This window comes from Apis mellifera, linkage group LG4 (assembly GCF_003254395.2).
Source record: "Apis mellifera strain DH4 linkage group LG4, Amel_HAv3.1, whole genome shotgun sequence".
Taxonomy (NCBI): Eukaryota; Metazoa; Arthropoda; class Insecta; order Hymenoptera; family Apidae; genus Apis; species Apis mellifera.
Genome location: NC_037641.1, coordinates 10,724,221 through 10,746,512, shown reverse-complemented (window position 1 = coordinate 10,746,512; position 22,292 = coordinate 10,724,221). Strand labels below are relative to the sequence as shown.

The following is a 22,292-nucleotide window of genomic DNA, read 5'->3' as shown; positions in this document are numbered from 1 at the left end:
ATCCCTTGGTAGCTCGCTCCACAGGTCGTTCGGCCCCGCGGTTTTATCGTAACCGTCCGCCAAACTTCACTTTCCCTCTCGCATAAATTTCCTCCCCGCCCCTTCGTATAACTTTACTTTCGAGGGGGAACGATAGACGACCCGCGAAAACTGTTACGCGGGCTTTCGATACCGGACGGGGCGACATTTTCCAGGCTTGAAAATCGAAACTTTTCTTTGGGAGTCTGGAAATATTATTATCTCCACGAATCGAATATCCCGAGTCGGATAATTGGTTAACGTTGAATTAAATTTTCCTGCAATTTTGCGCGAACGGTCGATTTTGCATTATTGGAACGGCGGTGACGTGGGGTTGTTCGTGGTGATTTTTCCTTTTTTTTTTTATACGACGATAAATATATCGAATCGCCGTGTTTGTCGAACTTTGCTCGTGACTAAATAATGGCGTAAGAGCTTGTTGCAAAATACAATATTGTTAAAACGCAACACGTATTGATTGATGGGTTGGACGTGAATATTTTTCGGCGTAATTTTATAATAATCGTTGAAACGTTTTACGCGTATATTTTTCGTACCATTTCCCATTTCCCCGTTTCCATCCAATCTTTGTCGCTTTTTACGGAAAAATTTCATGACGGATGGATGGATGGATCGGAGCGGGGATGTACACGGGAAGGGAGGATGCAAAAATTTCGAAAGGCAAAGTATATAAGTGAAAAGTTATATGCGAGGGAAAATCCAGTAAAAGTTCGCGGGGCTTGTTTTACGACTTTCCTTTTTACGTTTCTTTTTGTCTCCTATTTTTTTTTTTTTTTAAAATTCCGATATCGTTGGTTGATTTATGATTTATGCGCGAGAAAGGGCCCGTGCATCCGAACAATGGATTAATCGTTCGGATGCACCTATTCTATCCCGAGGAAAGATACCTACCGACCCTTTCCCTTACTTCTCTTTTTACGCGTTCGACGTCGCATCGGCACCCAAATAATTCATATCACGGATCCACGGATACGCGCCTCCTAATAATTCGTTTCCAATGCAATACGTTCGACACGCTTCACGGTCGCGGCTTTTAATTTCAATTACGACGAATTGATCCGATCTCGGTTTAAGGATTAATAATATCCAAAGAGGCAATCGTGGACGCGGTATGGAATTTTAATGCAGGAAAAGGAGAAGAAGGAACGATAAAAACGATGAAATCTTTTCTCTCTCTTTCTCTCTGTACGTGTCATTTCAGTAAATGCAAAGCGGAGAATTCGTATATTCGAACATGTTCTCAGCGGTTGATTAGTGATGTATAAATATAAAAGCACACGGTTCTGAAACTAATTATTTCGCGGAATCATATCAACGGATGACATAACGTCGATAGTAGCCAATAATAATAATAAATTGACGATCGATATCTCTCGCCGAGAAAACTGTTACCGTCGAGTTTGTTGCGTATCTTTAACACTGTCGTACGCGCGATTCCCCTGGAAAATTAATTTTCGCCTCCTTTTCCTCGCTCCTCTCCATCTCCAACGATAATTCCCCTCTTCGCTCCTCCTTCTCCCGACTATTTGCATTCGCGTTCATTGTTATATTGTATACGACTGTAAACAACTGTCCGGGACGTGATATCGCGCAACGGAAAAAAAAAAAAAAAAAAGAACACGTACAACAACGCCGCTCGTTACGTTACGCTGAAAATTTCTATTTAAATACGTCTCTCGACGTAATGGATACTTTTTTTTAAACTCGTTTGAAATTTTCCCCTCTCCGTAAACCGCAAGAGAGAGGAAGAGAGAGAGAGAGCATGTGACGGAATTGGTGATTTTTCGAGCGGTGGAACAAAAAACGAGGAGAGCGAGAAGAGCGAATCTAGGGCCACTTTTCCACCCCTTATTTTATTTCGATCGTGGAAATTCGCTCGCAGGTACGTACCGCCCCATTATTAAAACGTGGTCGAGAACTTTTTGATCGCGAATTTCGCGTGTACACAAGGGGGAGGGGGCGAAGTGGCTCTCTGAATTTTTTTCCCCCTCCCTCCCCTCTTCCTCTCTCCTCCTTTTTCTCCCGTTGAGAAGAGCTGTTTCGCAGAAGAAAGGGTGGAATAAACTCCGTGTTAACTGGGGAACACTTCCAACGTCGCCCGTAGCCAAGTGGGTTGGGACAAGAAAGTCGGCCGGTACGAGGCACACTCGAAGCTGGCACGAGAACTTTTCCCTTTTAAAAGGAGCAGCAGTTTAAGTTTCGAGCGTTTCCTACGTGTAACGTGGCAGGGTTTGTTCACACACTCGTCTTATATATATATACGCGTTATCCTTTCTCGCTCGCGTCTCCTCTTCCTTCTCTTCCTCTTCCTCTTCTTCTTTAAACGCCGCGAGAATCTCCGTCCGGTTTTATGCGTCCTTCCAAAAAACATTTCTGGACCGGTTGGACAATGAAACTTCTCGACGACAATGAACTGGCGTTGTAAAAGTGGCGTCTGCTTCGAAATAATTTTAAAAGACGCAACGCGAGAAATCTTTCCTTGGATACTGTTTCACAGAAGAGCGAATCGAATCGTGGAACGAAGGCAATCTATCGTTTCATCAACGATCGATTGTCAACTCTCGAACGAATCATGATAAAAAAGAATATAAAATTTTTACCTACGTTTCGAGAATTGGCTTCGAGAACGGCGTGAATTTCGCAGGAATGAAAATTGATTCGATCATCGCCCGAATATCGATATATAAATGGCAATCGAAACGAGAATTCATTAGCAGAGCCAGACGGTCCTATCGATTAAACGAGTTTCATCGACGAGAGACCGTTCCTTCCTATCTCATTTGGACATCGCCTGTTCCCCCCCGTGATTCGAATTCGAGATTCGAATTCCACGGATGCCAAAGCAAAGAGAGAGAGAGAGAGAGAGCTCGTAAAAACTTACGTAAAGAGAGAGAGGGGGGGAAAAATGAATTCTCGTTTGCGCGAAAGAGAGGTGGTCCAAAATTAACACGGACACGGGTGGAAGGAAAGAAGGAAGGTTGGATCGCGAGGGATACGCATTCACTGTATATATATTTAGAACTATGCGCATACCGAGCATTGTCAACGATTCGAAGCGAGCAAGTGGAGCGTGGCGAGGCGAGAACAACGATCGTAAACGCGTGATAGCTTCGCGGCAGTATTTAATCGACTGACTCTTCCTTTCCCACCAAAGGTTAACAACAACTGCGGAGCGGTTCGAAATTTCGTTTCCAAGTTTGTTTACGATCCGCGCTCCACTTTTAACTTCGACTCGAAACTTCTATCTATGGGAAGAAGAAAGTTAATCGCTCGATTGATAAACAATAACCATACCCCTCCTCGATCGTTCCAGATTATACATAAATACACCAGGCATTCGTCGGGCAAAGTAGCGGCGAACAACTATGGAATCCATTAAATTTACGCTTGCCCGCTTCCAACTACGCTTCTTACTCTCCTTACTGCTCCATCCCTCCCGAAAGACGAATTCATTATCGCAAAACCGTAGCCGTTGGGCGTGTTACGGGGCTCGTGTTACGTATTTTACACCCGCGGATCTCCTGTTTCTTCGAGGCGAGGCGCGGTTAACGTCTTCGTGATATTTATCGAGGAGAGGAGAGCGGTAAGGTAATCTAAATCTTGCGAGAGATCCGACGGGCTGTTTTAGAATTGTAAATTGATTTCGCGCGAGAAATCTTATCCTTATCTTTGCTTAAGATGAGAGAAATTGGAAAGGAAAATGCGAAAGTTTGCTGGGAGGAAAAAAATACTGAAAAGGGAGAAAAGGGAGATGTAACAGTCGATCGAATCGTTGGAGCGAACGCAACAAGAACGCTGAGAGAAGGAAACAACGTGGAGTACCATTTTCGGGGAGTGCACGTTGACCTTGCAATTAACGTCCCTCCGCTAATGGCTTCACGCACGCGGCTGGATTTTCGCTGGAAAATCCCCGAGGAGAATTTCTATTGTAAATCTTGGCCGTGGTGGCGTGGGCAAAGTCAGCGAAAAAGATGGATGGCGCGGGCCACGAACGAGAGACGGTTGTTGCAGGACGTGCAACTCTCGCCGAGATTCGAGCGGAACGGGTCTAATGTTACGATCCATGGCCGGTCGATGGTGGACTGGCTTCGAGCCCGGTTTCCCTTGGAAGCGAGCGCGCCATCACGGTTTCCGGAACTCCGCCAGAGTTCAACCAGATTTCTCGTGAGGAGCTAGGCGCTCCTCTAAAAAAAAAAAAAAAAAAGGGAAGGAAATAACTCTCGTCGTAATCTGTTTAACCCGCGCGGAATTAGAGTATCCTCGGGGGGACTCGTGAATTTTTGACAAAATAAGAAAAGATGGAGCCGTTCAACTACCGTGTAACTAACCGTGAACCAGCCACCTGCCACGATGCGCCTCTGCTGAATTTTAATGGGAGAAGAGAGAAAGGAATCTTAATTTTAGGGAATTTCCGCGGTTGCGGGCAGAAAACATCGAGACGTAAATTTCCCTGCAAACTTGCAGGATCAGGAAAGAAGAAGCCAATCCCCTGAAAAGCGTTAAATTATTAAACCGAATGGAAATGAATAACGTTCGTCCTTCCCATGAACGAGATTCATGACATGCAGTGGCTTTCTACTGCTTCCTTGTCGATGAATTTCGCCTTTCGTTAAACATTCCTTCGATTATTTTTTAAATAAGCACCAGGAAACTGTATCGCTTGCGTTTCTTCCTTCTTTGAAATATTCCAACGTGCCGCTGGCTACTTATAACGTCAAGTCCCTGTTACCACCACGGAAGAAGCACGAAACATGTGCTTTGAAGAATCTCTCTGCGTTGGAACACGTTGATGTTCGGATAAACGATATCGAAACAATCGGATAAATCAGATTTCTCTTCTCCCTGTGGATTTCGATCACAGATTTGCCCATCCGTCGATAGTTTATGACGAAGAAAAAGAGTTTAAAAACTTTGACTGGTTGAAGAACTGGTTGAAGAAATTCGGGACGAAATTTGCAAATCCGGATGTCGTATCCCGACCTGTCTATTCTGGAAGCTGAATAAAACTCGGCGCAACTGAACGAATCTGGCGCGTTTCTCAACTCAAAAAATACGACTCCGAGTGATTTCTTTTTTAAATTAATCAGGCTTGTCAATGACAGGTATTCTCCTGTCGTGAGAATACACGGAAACTGTCGAAAAACTCGAAAACTATCGAGGAAGGAAGAAGATGCGTCGAATTGTTTCGAATCGCTTCTGAGAAACGAGATCGTAAATTGGAAAGCGAGTGTTTCACAAGAGAGGAGGAGGAGGAGAAGGAGGATGTGGCGGCATTTTAGTATAAAGAATGCACCCCCCTCGTTCCCGACATGCCTCGGCTTGAGACGAGCAACAACGGATTTTTGTCGACGTCGAGGTCGGCTAATCGGATTTCCGTCGTTAAACTTTCGATCAAAAAATTCTTTACCAACTCCGCAATTGGACACGAAGCGTTTCTCGAAGAAAACGCGGCGTTATCTCGCGGAGTTTCCAAACGCGCCACAAATCTCGGCCTGAATTAATTTGCAACATCCGAAACGGTAATGGAAAAGTTGGCTTCGGTTGCCCGATTCGGCCAAGTTTCTTCGAATGCGCTATTACAGAAGAAACAACAACAACCGTGGTTGAATCTCCACGCGGCCAAACTTTCTATGCAAGAATTTCCTCTATCCCTTCTCCCTCCGAGAACAATCAATCGTTACTTATCGATCTTTCCTCGCAAAGATTCTCGAAAGTAGCGTTTCATGTACGTACATTTCCTCGAAAAGCATAAAGAAAATAAAAACGAACGACGAGGAAAAGGAGAGAGATATCGTTTTTCGAATTTACAGCAGATTAAGAAATGTCGATCAATGATATTCATTTCGACTCATTTTAAATATTTTGTTCGAGTCTTCTTTTGGAGAATGAATATGTTTCGAATAAGCGATTGTTGAAGAGATTCCGAACGAAGATTGCAGGTTGAGGCATTACTTTGAACATTTCATTTTTCGTTCACGAAGTTTGGAACGGATCTGTAATCGAGATGAATAATTAATAGCGAGGGAGAAAGGGGTTGGCCGAAGGAAAATGAATTTAGGGGCGGAGATAGGTCGGTCCATAAAGTTGCAGGCAACGAGGGACATAAATCAGGCGGCATTGGCCCGGGTTTAACGAAGGGTCGAGTTGTAGATTCCTTTTCCCTCGTAGTTGGCTTCGCGCCCCGCTTCGTTCCTCGTATTTTACAACTGACCACGAATAAAACTCTATAATTCATTGGTAAACAACGAACGAAAGTTTTTGTTTCTGCTCGATTGACTCTACGACCGACGCTTCGGGATATATAGCAAATATTGTTCTCGATTTTGTTGATTCTGGATCTTCTCCCTCTGTCGATCTATCGAGATGATGTTGACAAATCGATATCTGTCTGAAATTTATTCCAATATATATATCGTTCGTTGTAAATATCGAATTTTTTTTTTCTTTTTTTCTTTTTTTACGGTGCTTCATCCCCATCATCTACGATATTGATATTGTGTACAATATCAAATTGTTACGTACATAATAATCGTGTTTTTAATAAAAATACAAATATTTGCATCGATAGCTATTGTCAGAGAGTACGATTCGATCGAGCCAATTCCCTCTTGCAACGTTGCCCTTTTTTTCACAGGCAGAATTTCACAGCGCGTCCATCGTTGAAGCTAAGAAAATAGAATTTTCATTTTTACTCGTCGCGCACCGTGTATCGCGATATTTTGATATCCGATATACGCGCGATTGACAAAAGAATTTTTACTAGGCAGGGAATAAAATTCAAACTTTAAAATTTCAAAATGTTTCGTCGCGCGATGGAATCTATTTATACCTTTTCTTTCTCTTCCAAAATAAAGATTGATCGTAAACGTAATAAAAAATCAAGAGAAATAACGATTTTCACAGTCTGATCCTAGACAATCGTCTAGGTCGAAAGTTGGTCGGCGAATTTTGTCTTGCAGCGCGATGTAAATCTACGTTAGTTCCTCGAGCGAGTTAGCAAAGTTTCCAATTTGTATAACGTTTCAGCGTTAGTGGCGCAACAAGTTTTAATCGCCATCCAACACGTCCACGGCGGAAAGCACAACTGTGCCTCGAGTCGAAATTTAACAGATCGGGCGACAGAGATGATAAAGATAAAGGTGAAATACTTATCGAGTATGAAACGTTGGCTCGATATGAATTTCTAAAAGCTATATATTCCATTCCATGGGGAGGGTGGGGAAATCCTCGAAGACGTGGAAAGATTCCTATATTCCAAAGGATTTCTGGCGCGAAACTTTTTCGATATATCATCGAGTGCTTACTCGTCGCGCGAGTATTTGGGAAAGGCAGCTGGAGCCCGGCAACTTGGTCAAACAAATAAATTTCTCGCTATTCGAATCGAGGAATAAAACTGCTTCTTGCGACAACGATTTTCCGTTTGATCAACACGCGCGTACAGATAAAATCGATTTCGATGATCGAAATCTTAACGACGATTAAAAGAAAAAGAAAAGTTTAGGCGAGATTGGCCGTTAATCAAAGGAATAAATAAAAATACGCGATAATTATAGACTCGCATGTTGAAACAATTTGCATTTGGCAAATATTTCGGCTGACACATTTCGTACGGTGTTTTCATACGCTTTTAATTAGGTACACGCAATTTTGAAATATTGACGGTACGCGTTGTTATGCGCGATACATGCCGCCTATTTAATTAATTTTCATCCATTCCACGGTAAATCTAGATCATCGGGATTATTAGCCGCTTCTTTCGTAAGGAAATTCTACCAGAAGAACGTACTCTGTAATTTATCTAATATAGAAAATCTCTATTTTACAATTATATCATTAATTAATTCGTACGTGAAAGATCATCGTCCCAACTCATCCATTTAAAAATTAGTTCCTTAGAAAAAACTTTGTTCACTCACAAAACAACTACTTCGATATTATTCGTTAAAGAAGTGCTTCGTCGTTGTACGGGAAAGAAAACTTCGAAATATAATTTGACGTTAAATTGTTAAATTGTTGTACGCGGTTATTCCGTTGTTAATTGAGTCCCGCAGCGTCGCCAATTAATAGAACGAAACGTTCGGCGGCGGAAGCACGTGCAGGCCGGCCTGCGGAGGGAAAATGAATTGGCGGCAAATTAAACGATTAACAAAAGGAGAAAAGAAGGCGGCGCAGCCGGGGCCAGATCGTTGCGCAAAACCGGTATCCCGTGGGAAATTATAAATAGAAGGTAATACGCGAGTCCGGTACGCGGCCTGACATTGCGGCAGGTAATATAAATAGTTAAACCGGCCTGGCGAATTATACATTCGAATTATCACGTAGAGCAATACCGTAATAATGAATTCAAACCGTAGCTACGATACCACGAGATAATATTGTGTGTACGTAAGGATTACTCGTTTATTTACCTTATTTTAAGTAAGGATAACATCTTTATCCTCTCGATACGCTATTTTCTTCGTAATAGTTATAATACTAATCTTGCACATTAATCTTTTACACTTTTACAATTGATTAATTAAAGATGTATTATTTTTCCCACGCTATCTTAGAAATCTTAGAATTCTCTAAGTAAACACTTTTCTCACCGACGAAACTTTCATTCGACTGTTCGATTCACAAACTCGTACGACATTCGATGCGATTTTTTGTATTAAGAATATTAAAATCCCACGATAAAACAGCGCGGTTATTTATTTCACACATCCAAGTGGGAACTGGATTGATCAACTACTAAAAGATGAAAATGTTCGCGTTTAGCGCGAAATCTAGTGGAACAATTTCCTGGTTGGGGATGGGAAACAAAAAAAAACACGCGGTGATCACGTAGGAAGGAACGAGAGCATCGCGGCGGGTTGGAGAAAGAGATGAAAAGCACGAGGAGGGAGAAGCACGCTCGTAAACAACGTGGTAAAACCCTGAGGCGCGCGGAAGAAGAGGGATAATGCCGAGTCGTTCTTCCTCGAGGCATAGCGATGGAAGACGAAACGTGCTTTTAAAGCCGAGACATTAAACGGAAGAAAAAAAAAAGAAGGAGGACGAGGAGGAGGAAGAAGAGAGGCGGCAAAAGGAGAGGGGAAAAAGGTAAACTGCAAGCGAAAAGATCGGATTTACGTGGCCAACGTGGCAAGATATACATCTTCTGGCTTTTGCGCGAGGAAATCAACCACGGAAACGCTTCAACCACGCCACAACTCCTCGAGATCCTCTGGAAAACGTCGCGTTTCCAACATAAACCAGAGTCGCGAGTTGAGTGGTAACTTTAATAAAAAAGAAAGAAAAAAAAAAAAGAGGAAAGAAAGAAAGAAAGAAAGAAAGCTTAGAAAGATCTTTGAGTTGCGTGTAATTCACTTTTGAAATTGCAGAAAGATACACCGAATGAATTTCGAAAATTATTATCTCCTTTTCAGAGAGATTAAAGCAAATTTGCTTAAAAATTGTCATAAATTGTTACAACGAGTCTGAAACTGACAAACTGACGAACCATGGCGGATATCGGGGGGAAAAAAGCAACTTTTCCATTTTCATTTTTCTGTACACCGGTTCCGAGTTTCACGTTTTATCCTCCAACTATAAACACAGAAGAATGAATTGAACGTCGGGGATCGTCGGACGCATTGAAGCGATAGCACGAGTGTACAACAAACGTCGAGCGGACGAACGCAGTGGATGGGATATGAAAACGTCCGTGTTCGAGTTATAACAAGTTTTCTCCTTGAAATGCAAAGGGGGAGAAAGAAATGGGCAGTCGGAGACACTCGGCGCGTTATCTCGCCGTGCGCTAATGTTTGCTAATCAAATTTGCAAGTTCGCAGCTCGCGGTTTGGGAATGCGGGTTCATTCATACGGCATTTCGTGGGGAAAGAGTGCGTCCATAAATGATGCAAATTGATGGTCTTGCCGCGAAAGAAGATGACGCACGGCCAGCACGCCGGTTAATGAAATTAGAACGTTCCATTTTTCGAATATTTTATCGTACCCTTCTTTTAAACGTATCATCGAGCGCCAACTCGATGCTCGCGATTACGACATTATCCCGGTCAAAAATCCGCCCCGCATCGAGCTATAACTTTTACGAGCTATTTTTCGCAGGAAATAGCTCGTTTCGCTCGATAGTTTAAATTTAATTTTCGGAAAACCTTTTTCGGCGAATACGTTTCGAATATTTCGAGGGAAAAGAAGAAAAAAAAAAAAGGAAAAAACCCTCGCGCGAAAATCTTTGAAATTTCTGCGTTAAAATATATCGATACGAAAGAGAGAGAGAGACCCACGTTTATTTTTTTCCCCCCACCTTTTTCTCGCGCGAGAAGCTCGAATCGTTTCGACGTGACCCATTCAACGATTTCGCAATTCCACCGGACGAGAATGAATTGGAGGGGAGGGGGGTTTGCCAGCACCATCGATGGTTGGTGGCCTTTCGAGAAAACCGGGCACGCAAAGTCCGTGACAAATCCAGTTACGTATCGAGCGGTATTCGACTTCGTTTGTGCGTCGGCCGATGTCAAATCCAGATCGCGCTGCGTTGGCGCCACTTTGGCGAAAATAAAAAAAAATGCTCAAATCCTCGCTTCCAGATCGCGAATTTTTTCCCAAAATCCAAATTTCTCCATTCTTCCCCTCCGACTAATTTCCAACCAATTATTTCGCGATCCCCATTCATCCTCCGTTCCTTCCATCCCTTCCCCCGTGTGTCCTCTCATGCGCGAGAAGTCCTAACTTGGCAGAATGTAATTTTCGAAGAATTAAGGTCGACGTTACGGACCTTCGAGGCGCCCGCCCAGCTAGTTAACCAGGTAGGTGTAGGAGAGCGTAAATTTCTCGTACGTGAAAAAATTCGAAGCCTGTCCCCTCCCCTTTCGTGAGATTAATCGAGAAATCGATATTAGAATCGTTAAGAAAAATAAAGAAATAAATATATATGTTTAATCCAGGTAACGAGATTTGGACTTTGGATGGTTGTTTCAGTGACTGGGGCGGCCGCGGAAGCCACACGCGAGGAGGAGTCACTGTGGGATACGCACGAGGCGAGAAAGGGAGGCCGAACGACCTTTGCATGGTCCTCCACCACGGAACGCGCGACCGGGGAAACGAAATCTATGGGAAAGTTTGACCGGACGACTTCCAGCCACGCGGACACCCCCGATTCTTCCCGGGAAACGGGGTTGATGAAGGCAAGCGCCCCCACCACCGCGTGCCCCGACAGGGAGGAGAGGATAGAAGCGCGGGGGAACGCGTTGCCAGCGTCGAGGGAGAACGATACGGGGAAGGTGAAGATGTCGAATGGTCGATACTCGAGTTCGGGGAGCATGGAGGACGACGACACGGGGCGAAAGATAAATCTGTCCGCCCGGTCGACGGCGACGAGCATCGACAAGAAGGTCGTTTTCACCAGAAATTTCGACAACGTAAGTCAGTGTCACGTTTCTTCGCCGTTAAACTTCAGATCTTCGATCGCGCGATGATTGAGATGGATACGATGACGCGGCGATCTCGAACAGTTTGTTCCGAAAAATAGTACAAGGTTTTTACGAGGTAAAACGTACGTACGTTTCCGTATGACCAATAATCTCGACGGCAGATCGATAACCATGATTTAACGCTATCACGATACCACGTTACCCAAAGCGTCGTTGCCCCGTTATATAATTAACGACCAGACACCTGACGATCAGACGATAGGATTATTGCTTATCGATCGCAAAGTAAATTTTCGATTTTAAATCGGCCCGTTATTTTAAACCGTTCGTTCCATTTTCGCGATCCACGAAAGAATATGATCGGCCGGTTAACCGCGGCCCGGCCAAACTGTCACGTAACTTTGAAATATGTGCAGATAGTGGCGACCAAGGGAACCAAGTTAACCGAGAATCGTTCGAAAAATCATTGGAACGCCGATACGCCGAGGACGAAAGCGTACAACGTGAACGACGTTATACGCCGGCAAATGAGGCACGTGCCGGACGTGTGCGACAAGTTCAGCGTGGGCGACGAGTCGAAACGGGAATTTTACAGCCCCAACTACCCGGACAACTATCCAAACCTTACCGAGTGCATCAAGATATTGAAAGGTGAGTAAACACCGTTCTTCATCATCCGAATCGATCGAACGAAAAATCGAACGTGTTACGCCGATATAAAATCTCGATGTTTACGAGGCACGAACTTGTTCTCGACACTCGATTATTCCCGATATATATATATATAACTCGAGTATCGAGTGGTACGTCGACGCCCCACGTTACACGAAACGGATGAAATTTAACGATAGAGGATCGACTCCCCCCTCCATTTATCGATCTAACTCGAGGAATTAACTCGACTCTTGGTCTCGACTTAACTGTCCAAGTTGAGTTGCTCGATAATTCGCTCGTTTCGTATGTATAAGTCGACGGTAGCAGTCGGTTACGGAGCAAACTTGGAAAATGGGAGAGGAGGACCAACACGGCTCGGCGGCTGTGATTGATACACTCTGGTGGTTTCCCGACGAGCAGAGAGACGCCCTGCCCGCCATTAAATTTCCCTCCCGCTCGTCGTCGATTCATCCACGAACCACGCATTCGAAGAAGCGCTTCGATTCTTTTTTTTCTTCTTCTTCTTTCTCCCTCGACGATCGAACATCGTCGAATCGGCGAGCACCGAATTCGTAATAAACGTTGGCCGGAGGGAGAAAACTAGCGCCGCTACGAGAATTAATAGCGTCGGCCACTAGACGCGGTCTGTATCGTCGCGACCGATCGCTCGTAAAGGAAATGCATTACGATTCGCGACGGGCAAACAACCGCCGCGCCACTTTTAACCCGGGCTTTCGACGCGATATGCCGCCTTCCTTCTTCCACCCTCTCCGCCATTTTTCCGCCCAACGTGGGAAGAGTAATTGCGTAAAACGATCCAGCGGCGAATGCGGGTCGGAATAATAAATCATGGACAGAAAGGGGGGAGGGGGAGGGGTCCAAGTTTCGATAACGAATCGATAAATCTTGGAATATATATATATATATGGATACTGGATGTATCCATTTTCGGGAAAATATTTCTCTGCTCGCGAACGTAGCGTAAAGATTCGATTCTTTCGAATATTTTTTCGAACGTTCCCCCCTTTTTCTTTTCCCTGAAAAATACTCTCGGTTTATATTTACGATTCCGAGTTACGAATCACGAGTACTCCTTCTTTCCATTCGGATAATAATTCGGGTAAGAAAGAGAAAGAAGGGAGAAAAGATTATTCGCGTTCGAGAAACGCGGTTGTTTGAAACGCTTCGAAATTCGTTGGATCGGGCAAACGAGGGCAGCCGGGTCGTGTTCGAAATTGAGTCAGGGTCGGCGAGCCGCCGCTACACGCCGGATCTTCTTCTCGTGTACCGAAATAGTATCCGCCGCGGATTTCTGGTCCTCGGCCGAGTTTTGGAAACGATAAGCTCGTCTCGCCCGTCTCTCCCCCACGAATTTTCCTCGAAAATCGCGGAATCGTAAAAATTCCTCCTCCTCGGGATAAAATAATAAATACACGAAGCGGTGAACGAAAGCGGTGTATAAATCATTTATAAAGCGAGTTGCTCGCGAGCCGCGGTGAATAAATTTATATTGAACCGCTTGTAAATCACGCGGAGCCGGATATCGCGCTACCGAACACCGATGCGTGCCTTATTTCCTTTCTGCCCGTTTAACGTGGAATATCCCACGTATTGGATTCTCGGATTTGCATGGAGGCGGTATTCGTCACGGATTACGCGCGATATGTATGTACAACGTTACGTCGCGCGGGGCGAATACGTATTTTCGTTGCGATAATAATATTCTTTTCACGGACACCGATTCCTCGTCCACCGCGATAAGGAACGCTAAGCCACCCCCAAGAAATTATCTCCTTAACGCCCTCCTTTAAGAAGAGATTATAGAATGGGGGGCGATAAAAGGAAACGATCTCCAATTTCGTTACCGCTTAAACGACACGAATATTCGAGAACTGTACACCGGAATACGTAATTCGTAGCGACACGACTGTTAGATTTCGCGCGTGCTTCCAATGGAGGATTTCGAGGAAAGTACTTTGAATAAGGAAGGAAAGGGTGGAATTGGAGAGTAAGATGGATTCGAACGGTCCAGCACCTGGCATTCCATCGATCCACACCAAGTGATTACGATATATTAACCGCCTTGCGTGAATTACAACACCCAATTATCCGTACATCGATATCGGATCTGGTAGGGATTTGGGAAGTCTCGGCGGTGAACTGGCGCAATTCTCGAATCGCTTCGAATCGCATAAATTGTCCAACGTTAAACGGCCGTTGAATCGCGCGCCAAATCTCTCCCCCTCGATTTCGAATTGAAGAGAGCAATCGTTGTTATTTCAAGTACTGTTCTCAGTTCTCGGCTCATCGTTTTCCACCGTTCTTTAAGTATCAGACAAAGAGAGGGGGGAGAGAGAGAGAGACTCTCGTTAGAAAGTTCTCGACACAGTCGGCGACGATTCGTGGAAACTTTTCGAGGAGCTCTCCTCGAGCGGAGCAAAGGTCAATGTCCCAATTCCCGGGTTTCGGGGGTTTCGAAACTTTAATTGGAACGATTCGCCCGATGCGCAAAGACGGGAGATCGATGGACGATCGAGCGAAAAGGCCGCTCGATTCCGACGCACGATCAAAATTGGAATCTCTCTATGCATCCCCGATGCGGCTTCAAATTTACATCGATTTCGAAAACGCGCGGTTAATCTCGGCTGGGATACCGAAACGACGCACAGCTTATTCGTCGACGTGACCGATTCTAGTGCGAAGAGATCGCGTGATACAAATTTCACTCCATCATCTCTACGAGTAAATAAACAAATTTGGAGAAGCATATTGACGACGTTCAAACGCATCTCGATCCCATATGGCTTCCCAAGAAGTCTCGTTAAGAAGCTTCTGATCCTATCCTCAACATCATCGAACGGAATCTACTTATTCTTTCGTCGTTACGGAAAATACTACGTGATCCAGTCCCCTGATATTTTACATATATCCTATGGTACGCGTCGCTGAATCATTACGAGGATACAACACTCGAACAAAGCGGGAGATGCGGAATGGAAAAGGCGTAAGTTATCCGGGCGCGATGAGATACACCGAGGATCGAGTGTTCCCTCGAGTTTTTGTTGGGAGGAGAAGATCGGTCGACTGTAAACTAAAGATTTCAACTGGTTGAGTCGCGCGAATGGGAATAGGGACGGAGGAAACTGGGGCGAAAATCGAGTCAATGGATCGGCACCGCTATATATAACGCGCGATACTCCTCCTCTTTAATTCTTTCTCCTCTCCGGCGATTCTCCGTGGATAGAATAGGGGAAGAGAGGGAAGGAGGGCAAACGGGCCAAGTAGCCCTTCCGGTGTACCCGTGGGATCGGAAGGAGATCCTAATTGCACGGATGAAACCGTTTTAATTGCTCGGTCGTGAACACGATAACGCGGTTACACCGGTTCATCATTATGAAATGTGGGACAGTTTTAAGCAGGTGGGAGCCACTCGGCCACGGTTAATGAGATCACAGTCGGTTGGAGACGAGAATAAGCGTTCGCCGACGATCGAACCTCTCTCGAAGGGGGTTGGATGTATAACGAAGAAGAACTCGGCTGTGGGAACAGCAGTTCGTTAAACGGATACGCTTCATCTCCCTCGAGGAGGGGGACGCAAACGACGCAACTTCTTTTCTAATTAATCCGAATAACCTTTCCTCCTCCCCGCCATAAACGGTGGAAAAATTATCGACACGATAAATCTCTCGATCGAACATAAGAGAGAATAATATCGTATCGATTCTTCGATCTACGAGATCCTCGAATCTCAGAAAACTCGAGGGACGATAAATAAGAGAGAACTCGTTGTCTCGCAGGAAAGGTAAGCAAACCGAGAGGGAGAAATCGTTGGAAACGAACGAAGTTTCGAAAGATCCTTGGACGAGCTCGTTGGAGGAGCAAGAGGGGGAAGCCGCAAGACGCAACAAGACGACGCTGTTTTTCGATACTTGCTCGTTACTTCCCTCTTCCCCCGTCTCGTTACCTTCAACCATTCACCGCCAACCCGACACAGCCGCAATTTAAAACGCGTCATCGTCCCCGAGGTTTTTCTTACCTCTGCCAAGTTTCGCGTTTCGCGCCGCAACAGACCGCAATAAAAACTTTCCCCACCCCGAAAAGAACACGTCACATCGAAACATGGTCCGTTTGTCTTCTTCGCTGTCTATATATCGCCATTATCACCGTTTTCCACGTTGCACGGGATCGTGGAGGCGAAAAAATACTGGCCTGGCTACTCGACGCCAAAGCTTATATATATAGATATATACGTAGTTTGCTATACTTGATTCGAGCTCAAATCGCGTGGGGAGGGTGGAAAAAAGAGGATGTAGCGGGAGTAGCAAGTTGTTAGAGAAGAAAGGATCCGTGGAAGCTTGGAGGATGGAAGGAAGTCGTGGCCAAGTTCCAAAGTGGACGAGGAAATCGAGTTATCGACCACTCAGCGAGGTAAGGGAGCATCAAAGAACCGTTTAATGCGATCCCACGTAAATCAAGGGCGACCGCCCCTCTGCCGTCTCCGCGTTTCGCGGAACATCGAAATACTCTAAGGCAAGGGGAATCTCTGCAAGGGAAGCCATTAATTGCGGCAAGACGCTGCGCTTGTCCTTGAACCAAAATGGCGTTAAAGACCACCCACAGCCGTCCTTTCCAAATCCATCCATCAATTCCCGGCAAACTCACCCCTCTCTCCGTTTAGTCGGTTAAAAGTAGATAATTTTAAAATCGATACTTTGAAAAGAGATAAATCAGGAATAGATGAAGCGACCAAAGGGATCGAGATATCGTTCCATTTTTAATCGGTTGGACGAGCTATCCACGATCGGTTGGAATTACTTCGACTCCCGAATTCTCGAATTCATTGGGTAAATTGGAGGAGTTAGCTACGATAAAGTCGGCGGTGGTTAATCCCTTCTCTCGTCCTCCATTGTGTTCCATGACGAGTGGCGTCGTCGAACGCGCCTCTAGCAGCAATGAATCACGAGACCGGAGATCTCGGCCGTTTAAGCGCGCACTACAACGAAGCGCGCCCGTATAATCCTCCGACCATCCTGTCCTGTCGTGCGTCAGCTTATGACGGAACGACACTGCGTTCCACTTGGCCACGGGAACATCGTCTTCGACGTATCGATCCGCTGTTAATCCCTAAACGTTGAACGAGAGGATCGAACGCGAGCCTCTTGAAAGCCAAACCGGGCGAATTATTAACCTCTGTTCGAGAAGAAACGCTCAACGACCGTGGAAATTGGCATATGATCCTCGCGTAACTCGCGCGAGAATGTCGAGGATTACTTTCGAATTACCACAAACGTCGCGAAAAAAAAAAGATGTTTGGAACGAATCCAAAGGAGGGAAACGAAGAAACGAAGTTTGGTATTCGAATTACGTTATCGCGGGGAAGAAGTTGTCCTTTCCAGATTCGCGTCGATCGAGCAAAACACTCTCGTTTCCGGAGAGGGGGCAGAGATAAAGAGGAGCGGCACGTAAAATGATCCCCGGGAGGATCTCGGCAAACTCTCCCTTTCTTAAATCGCGTATCTCGGAAAAAAATGGCTCGGTTCTCAAATGGGATGGTTCGTGGTTCATGGTCATCCTCTTTGTGCCGAGTGCTCGTTAAATGTTCTCACTCAACGGGATACGACTCGATGCGAATGTAAAAGGAGCTGGTCCGCTCTATTTCTCCAAACTCGTATCCTTAAGCCGCCTAATGCCATGTAAAATATAACCAACCTCCCCCCCCCATTGCCGAGCCACCCTTTCCCCCTGTAAAATATCGTCGTCCGTACGTTTCACCATCCGCTGCCGCGTAACTGTACTCGGTGAGATCCAATTCGTTATTTTTCCTTCCCTTAATGAAAATCGTAAAAATGTTTCGCACTTTTTACGCGGGATGATCACGATCCGATCCTTTTTATATCCAACTTTTTATACACGTGTCCCCCTCCTCGATATATAATAACGTTTTCACTTCGGTTTTTTACACCCCGGCCAAACACGGACCCTTCCCTCTAATCATTCTTTCGTCGCTCGATATTAGTCGTCACGTCGGGGGAAGAAAACGATTCTCCTCGTAAACAACCAATCTATTATATCCCGTTTGTCGGCTCCAAGTACGAAAGTTAGACCGGGTTATATCAACGATGTATTATACATCTGAGTAGGGCGTTATAAATCATCCGAGAGAGAAAGAGAGAGAGAAAAAATATAAAGCGGAACGAAGGAGCACGTTTTCGACGAATTTAACAAAAAGCAAACTTGGATACTTCTCTCTCGGAGAAGATTTCGTTCTCGCTTGCTTATTTCGGAAATAAAGGAAAATTGGGAGTGGAGTCAAATAAGGATAAAGTTTGCTCGTTTCCGGAAAATGGAACGAGAGCGGGACACAGGGTGGAAATTCATTTATATATATCCGTCATTAAATCGTTAGCCGAATATTTTGGCGAAAGGTCGTCACGGTGTATAATTCCATCCATGTTTCGCGGGCACAAAAATTGTTTTTATCCGCGACGAATTGGAATTTAATTGAAACGAACGATCGTGGAATGTGCATGATAGGCCGTCGATATAAAATAATTAGGGCGAAAATTTAGGGGGAAAGAGATCGTTCGCAAATCCCCCAAGGATTAAGCCGATTTTCACATCGTAAATTTCCCATTACCCTCGTATAAAGAGAGACCTCTACACTCGGCCACTCGAATTGAAGAATAACCAGAACGTTACGCGTTGCGCGTCGCGAACAGTGCAGGCAATTAACGTCCGAATCAATTGGCAACACTGTTTTTGAACACGCGGTGTGCGTACATTTCCAAACGATCCTACAATCTGGCGTGTATGTGTATTCGTAAAATTTACACGTAAAATTCTACTTTTAACGATATATATATATATACATGTACACGAAATAGTCTCGTTTCCGGTTAAAACTTCTCACCGTGAAATCGAAATCCAACGTAACGTTTTATTATATAGTTGGAATAAAGATATACGGATATAAATGGAATAAAAAAGAAAAATTCGCGCTTTTTCCCTTTTTTCCCCCCTTTCCGAATTAGCAAAACATCTTGTTTACTTTCATTTCATAAAACTTATACGCGTTTATAAAACAGCGCTACGTTTTTATCCATACTATAGGAAAAGTTGGTAAATATTTGCGGGCGGTGTACGAGTTGGGAACGTATATCCGATTCGAAGGAACGAAGGGAACAACATTTGACGAGTTTTCGGGACGAGATAATTCAACTGGTAGGTGGAAATCGTGCGAGGTGTACATTTTGCGTTGAAAAATTCTTAATGGAAAATTCGAACGATCCATCCGTGGGAAACGCGGATCGTTAGAGAACGAAAAACATCTCTTCGCTTCTTTCTTCTTTCCTCACGAAGGCGAAACTTACAAAAGATGATTACTCGGATTAATATCTTCTGAAACTCGTTATATCTTCCGAATCTTTCGCTTTAATTAAAAAAAGAAAAATGTTATCCTCTTACGGAAATCAGTTAAAACAGATCGGTTATCTGATATTCAAAAAACAGCTTCGAAATATTTTTTTCACGGAAGACATCTGTTATTTTCCAATATCCATCCTCGTGGATGAAAATCCACAGTTACCGATCACAACCCCCTCGCAATCCCCTCCGAATCGAATCCTGACCACGTTCGAGTCTAGAAATCACTTTCGACTCTTCGGGGAATCACGTGGGTGAAGGAAGACGCGCGAGAAATACAAAAATTCGTGTAGATCCGAAACGACATTGGCGAAATTTTCAACAGGATTATGAAGGAAGGGAAGAGATTGGAAATCCAAGGAAAATGAATTCCTGAGGGGGGAGGGGATATGTCTCGTAAAATTTCAAGGTTGAACGATGACACGTTCGGTCGTGGCCATTCCTCGAATTTCACGGTTTGAAGGGAACGGTTGTCTGGAACGGTTGAAAGCGTCCGCAGCGTCCGCTGCGATGCGTGTACACTCAACTTGCGAAAGTTGAGAGATATCGACAAGAAGTTTGAACCTTGTGTACTTTCTGAATCCATGGTTTCGTAAATAACAAGGTTTTGTTGTTCGCCGATGAGAGGAGGGATAACCTCGTACATCGATAGAAATTCGCGAGCATCTCTCGATGTCGATGTAAAGTTGCAGGAGATGTAACTTCAACCCGGTGAAACTTATCCTTTTGAATAGGGATGGAAATTACGCGAGAAGGAAACGGCGCGGACGAGTTTAAATAAATAAGTCTCGAATAATAACGGGCGGATTGCGAAAACCCCTTTGAGAATGCCCCCTTAATTCCCATTGACGGTGATTAGAAGCGGAAGGTGATACAATCGAAAGATAATGAAGCGCGAAAGTAAGGAAGGTAGGCTTTGGAGGATCTCCCCGTTGCGAAAAATGCGATCGATCGGTATTCCGTCGCGGCTGCGGTATTTCCATGCGAAAGCGGACGAGATTCCCGCCTCTTTAGAGTTCCCTTCTCCCTCCCCTCCCCGAGAAAATGCTCGAGACGCAGACCTTTCCTCCTTTCTCCCTTCCTTCTTTTCCTCCTTCCCTCTCCCTCCTTCCTTTTTATCGTTCCTTTCCTTTTCCGTCCGCGGTTCCAAAGAAAGCCGCGACTTCGAGCCCTCGCCATTCAAGTAAGAGGGACGCTCGTTGTTCGATGGGAGAAGTCGCGACACTTTTGCGCCACGTACGATTCCATTCTCCGAGAGGATTCGAAGAGGACGACCGGAGTGAAGGGACGGCGATTTACGATCGAGACGGATTTTCCTCCTAACATTGCGTCCATTTCCTTTAGTATGGAAATAGGAGTGGAGGGGAGACAGACACGCGTGGGTTGATCGGGCGCGGATGATGGCCAGAATTTTCATTCATACCGCGGTTCATAAATATCCATCGTGCGAGTCACGATTCGCGTCAGAGAATGATTCGCATCATGGATCTCTAGTCTCGATGCGCGCTCGCGTATATACGAACGTTCTAACATTTTTATCATCGACGGGTATCTCGGAATCATCCCGTACGGCGCGGAGGATGACCACTAAATAACTCAGGATCGTGTCTTATCTGGATCAACCCGACGATTTATCATCACGCGCGTCTCGACTGGCCGTCGAGCAACATGTTCGATACACGCGCACGCCGTATATTATTAATGGAAATTGTTGCCTCGCTTTTAATTCTCTCTCGAAAAAAAAAAAAAAAACGTCTGTCTCTTCGTGCGGTGAGAACCTTCTCCGCCAAGAAAACGAAAACGCGCGTCCTTCGTAAACGATCACGTAATTCTCGATAATTTCCTCGCTGTCGCTAGGATCCCTTCCGTATAAATTTCCCCCTCGAATGCCAATACACGAGATACACTCATACTCGCAAATATTTATGATCGAGCCGCGTATCCATCTACCTTCCTCTTCCTCCATCCCCCCTCCTCTTTATTCTCGTCCCTCTTTTATTTCACCTATCTGCAGAGTTGCGAGATACGAATCTGTGCAACGTTGAAATCTGGTTTCGAGGCTTGGAAACAATTTCGCGCGGCGGTGCAAACGCGAGTTTCATTTCCGTGCGTTCCATTTAAATTTTTGTTACGATGTAAACGTTTTGTTACGTTGAAATAATTATATACGTGCGAGCAACCGCAGAGAGAGAGAGAGAGAGAGGGAGAGAGAGAAAGAGAGAGAGAGAGAGAGGTGGTCGCTGGATAATTAGCCGATAGACCGATTACGAAGCTTTAGCAAATGGGGCGAAAACGCGAAAACTGGTCGCGCGCGCAGTTGGGAACAGCAGGATTCAGCTCGTTGGTGTAAAGACAAAGTGAATCCTAACGATCGATTCGCGGTAAATAATTTCCGGATAATCTTGCTACGTGCCATGGGAACGAGAACCGCATTTGCATTCCAACGGCTTCATTACGGGCCGTATCGCCTATCGGGCGGAATTTACGCCGGGTGCCGCCATTTCGGTGAAGGCGAAGAAGCAGTCTCGTTTTGCAGGAGAAAGAGGGGAATTTGGATCGTCGAGGTCGCGTTACAACCAACGAGGAAGGATAGATCCATCGATTTATCGTATGGAAAACTCGTATACGACAACGACGGTTGGACGAACTTGTCAGGGCATTAAAGATCGCGTTTGTCGAAGAATGGAGAAAGCTGGTATTACGGATAACCGTGTTACGAAGACGATAAGCTTCGACAACAGAATTTTCCGCGCCGTTGCC

General features: G+C 45.0%; 1 protein-coding gene across 7 annotated transcripts in view; it reads left to right on the top strand.

Moving 5' to 3' along the window:
- Nucleotides 1-22,292, top strand: part of LOC411019 (neuropilin and tolloid-like protein 2) — a 72,850-nt gene that overhangs the window by 33,854 nt on the left and 16,704 nt on the right. For 5 of the 7 annotated variants that reach the window (XM_394492.7, XM_006567255.3, XM_006567257.3 and 2 more), the window contains 2 exons: nt 11,005-11,444; nt 11,873-12,107. In XM_394492.7, coding sequence (XP_394492.6) covers nt 11,005-11,444; nt 11,873-12,107 — 675 coding nt within the window. Of the gene's footprint in view, nt 1-1,789; nt 1,922-10,315; nt 10,833-11,004; nt 11,445-11,872; nt 12,108-22,292 lie in introns of those variants that run through there. The other 2 variants (XM_016911637.2, XM_026440226.1) reach the window with 2 other exon arrangements.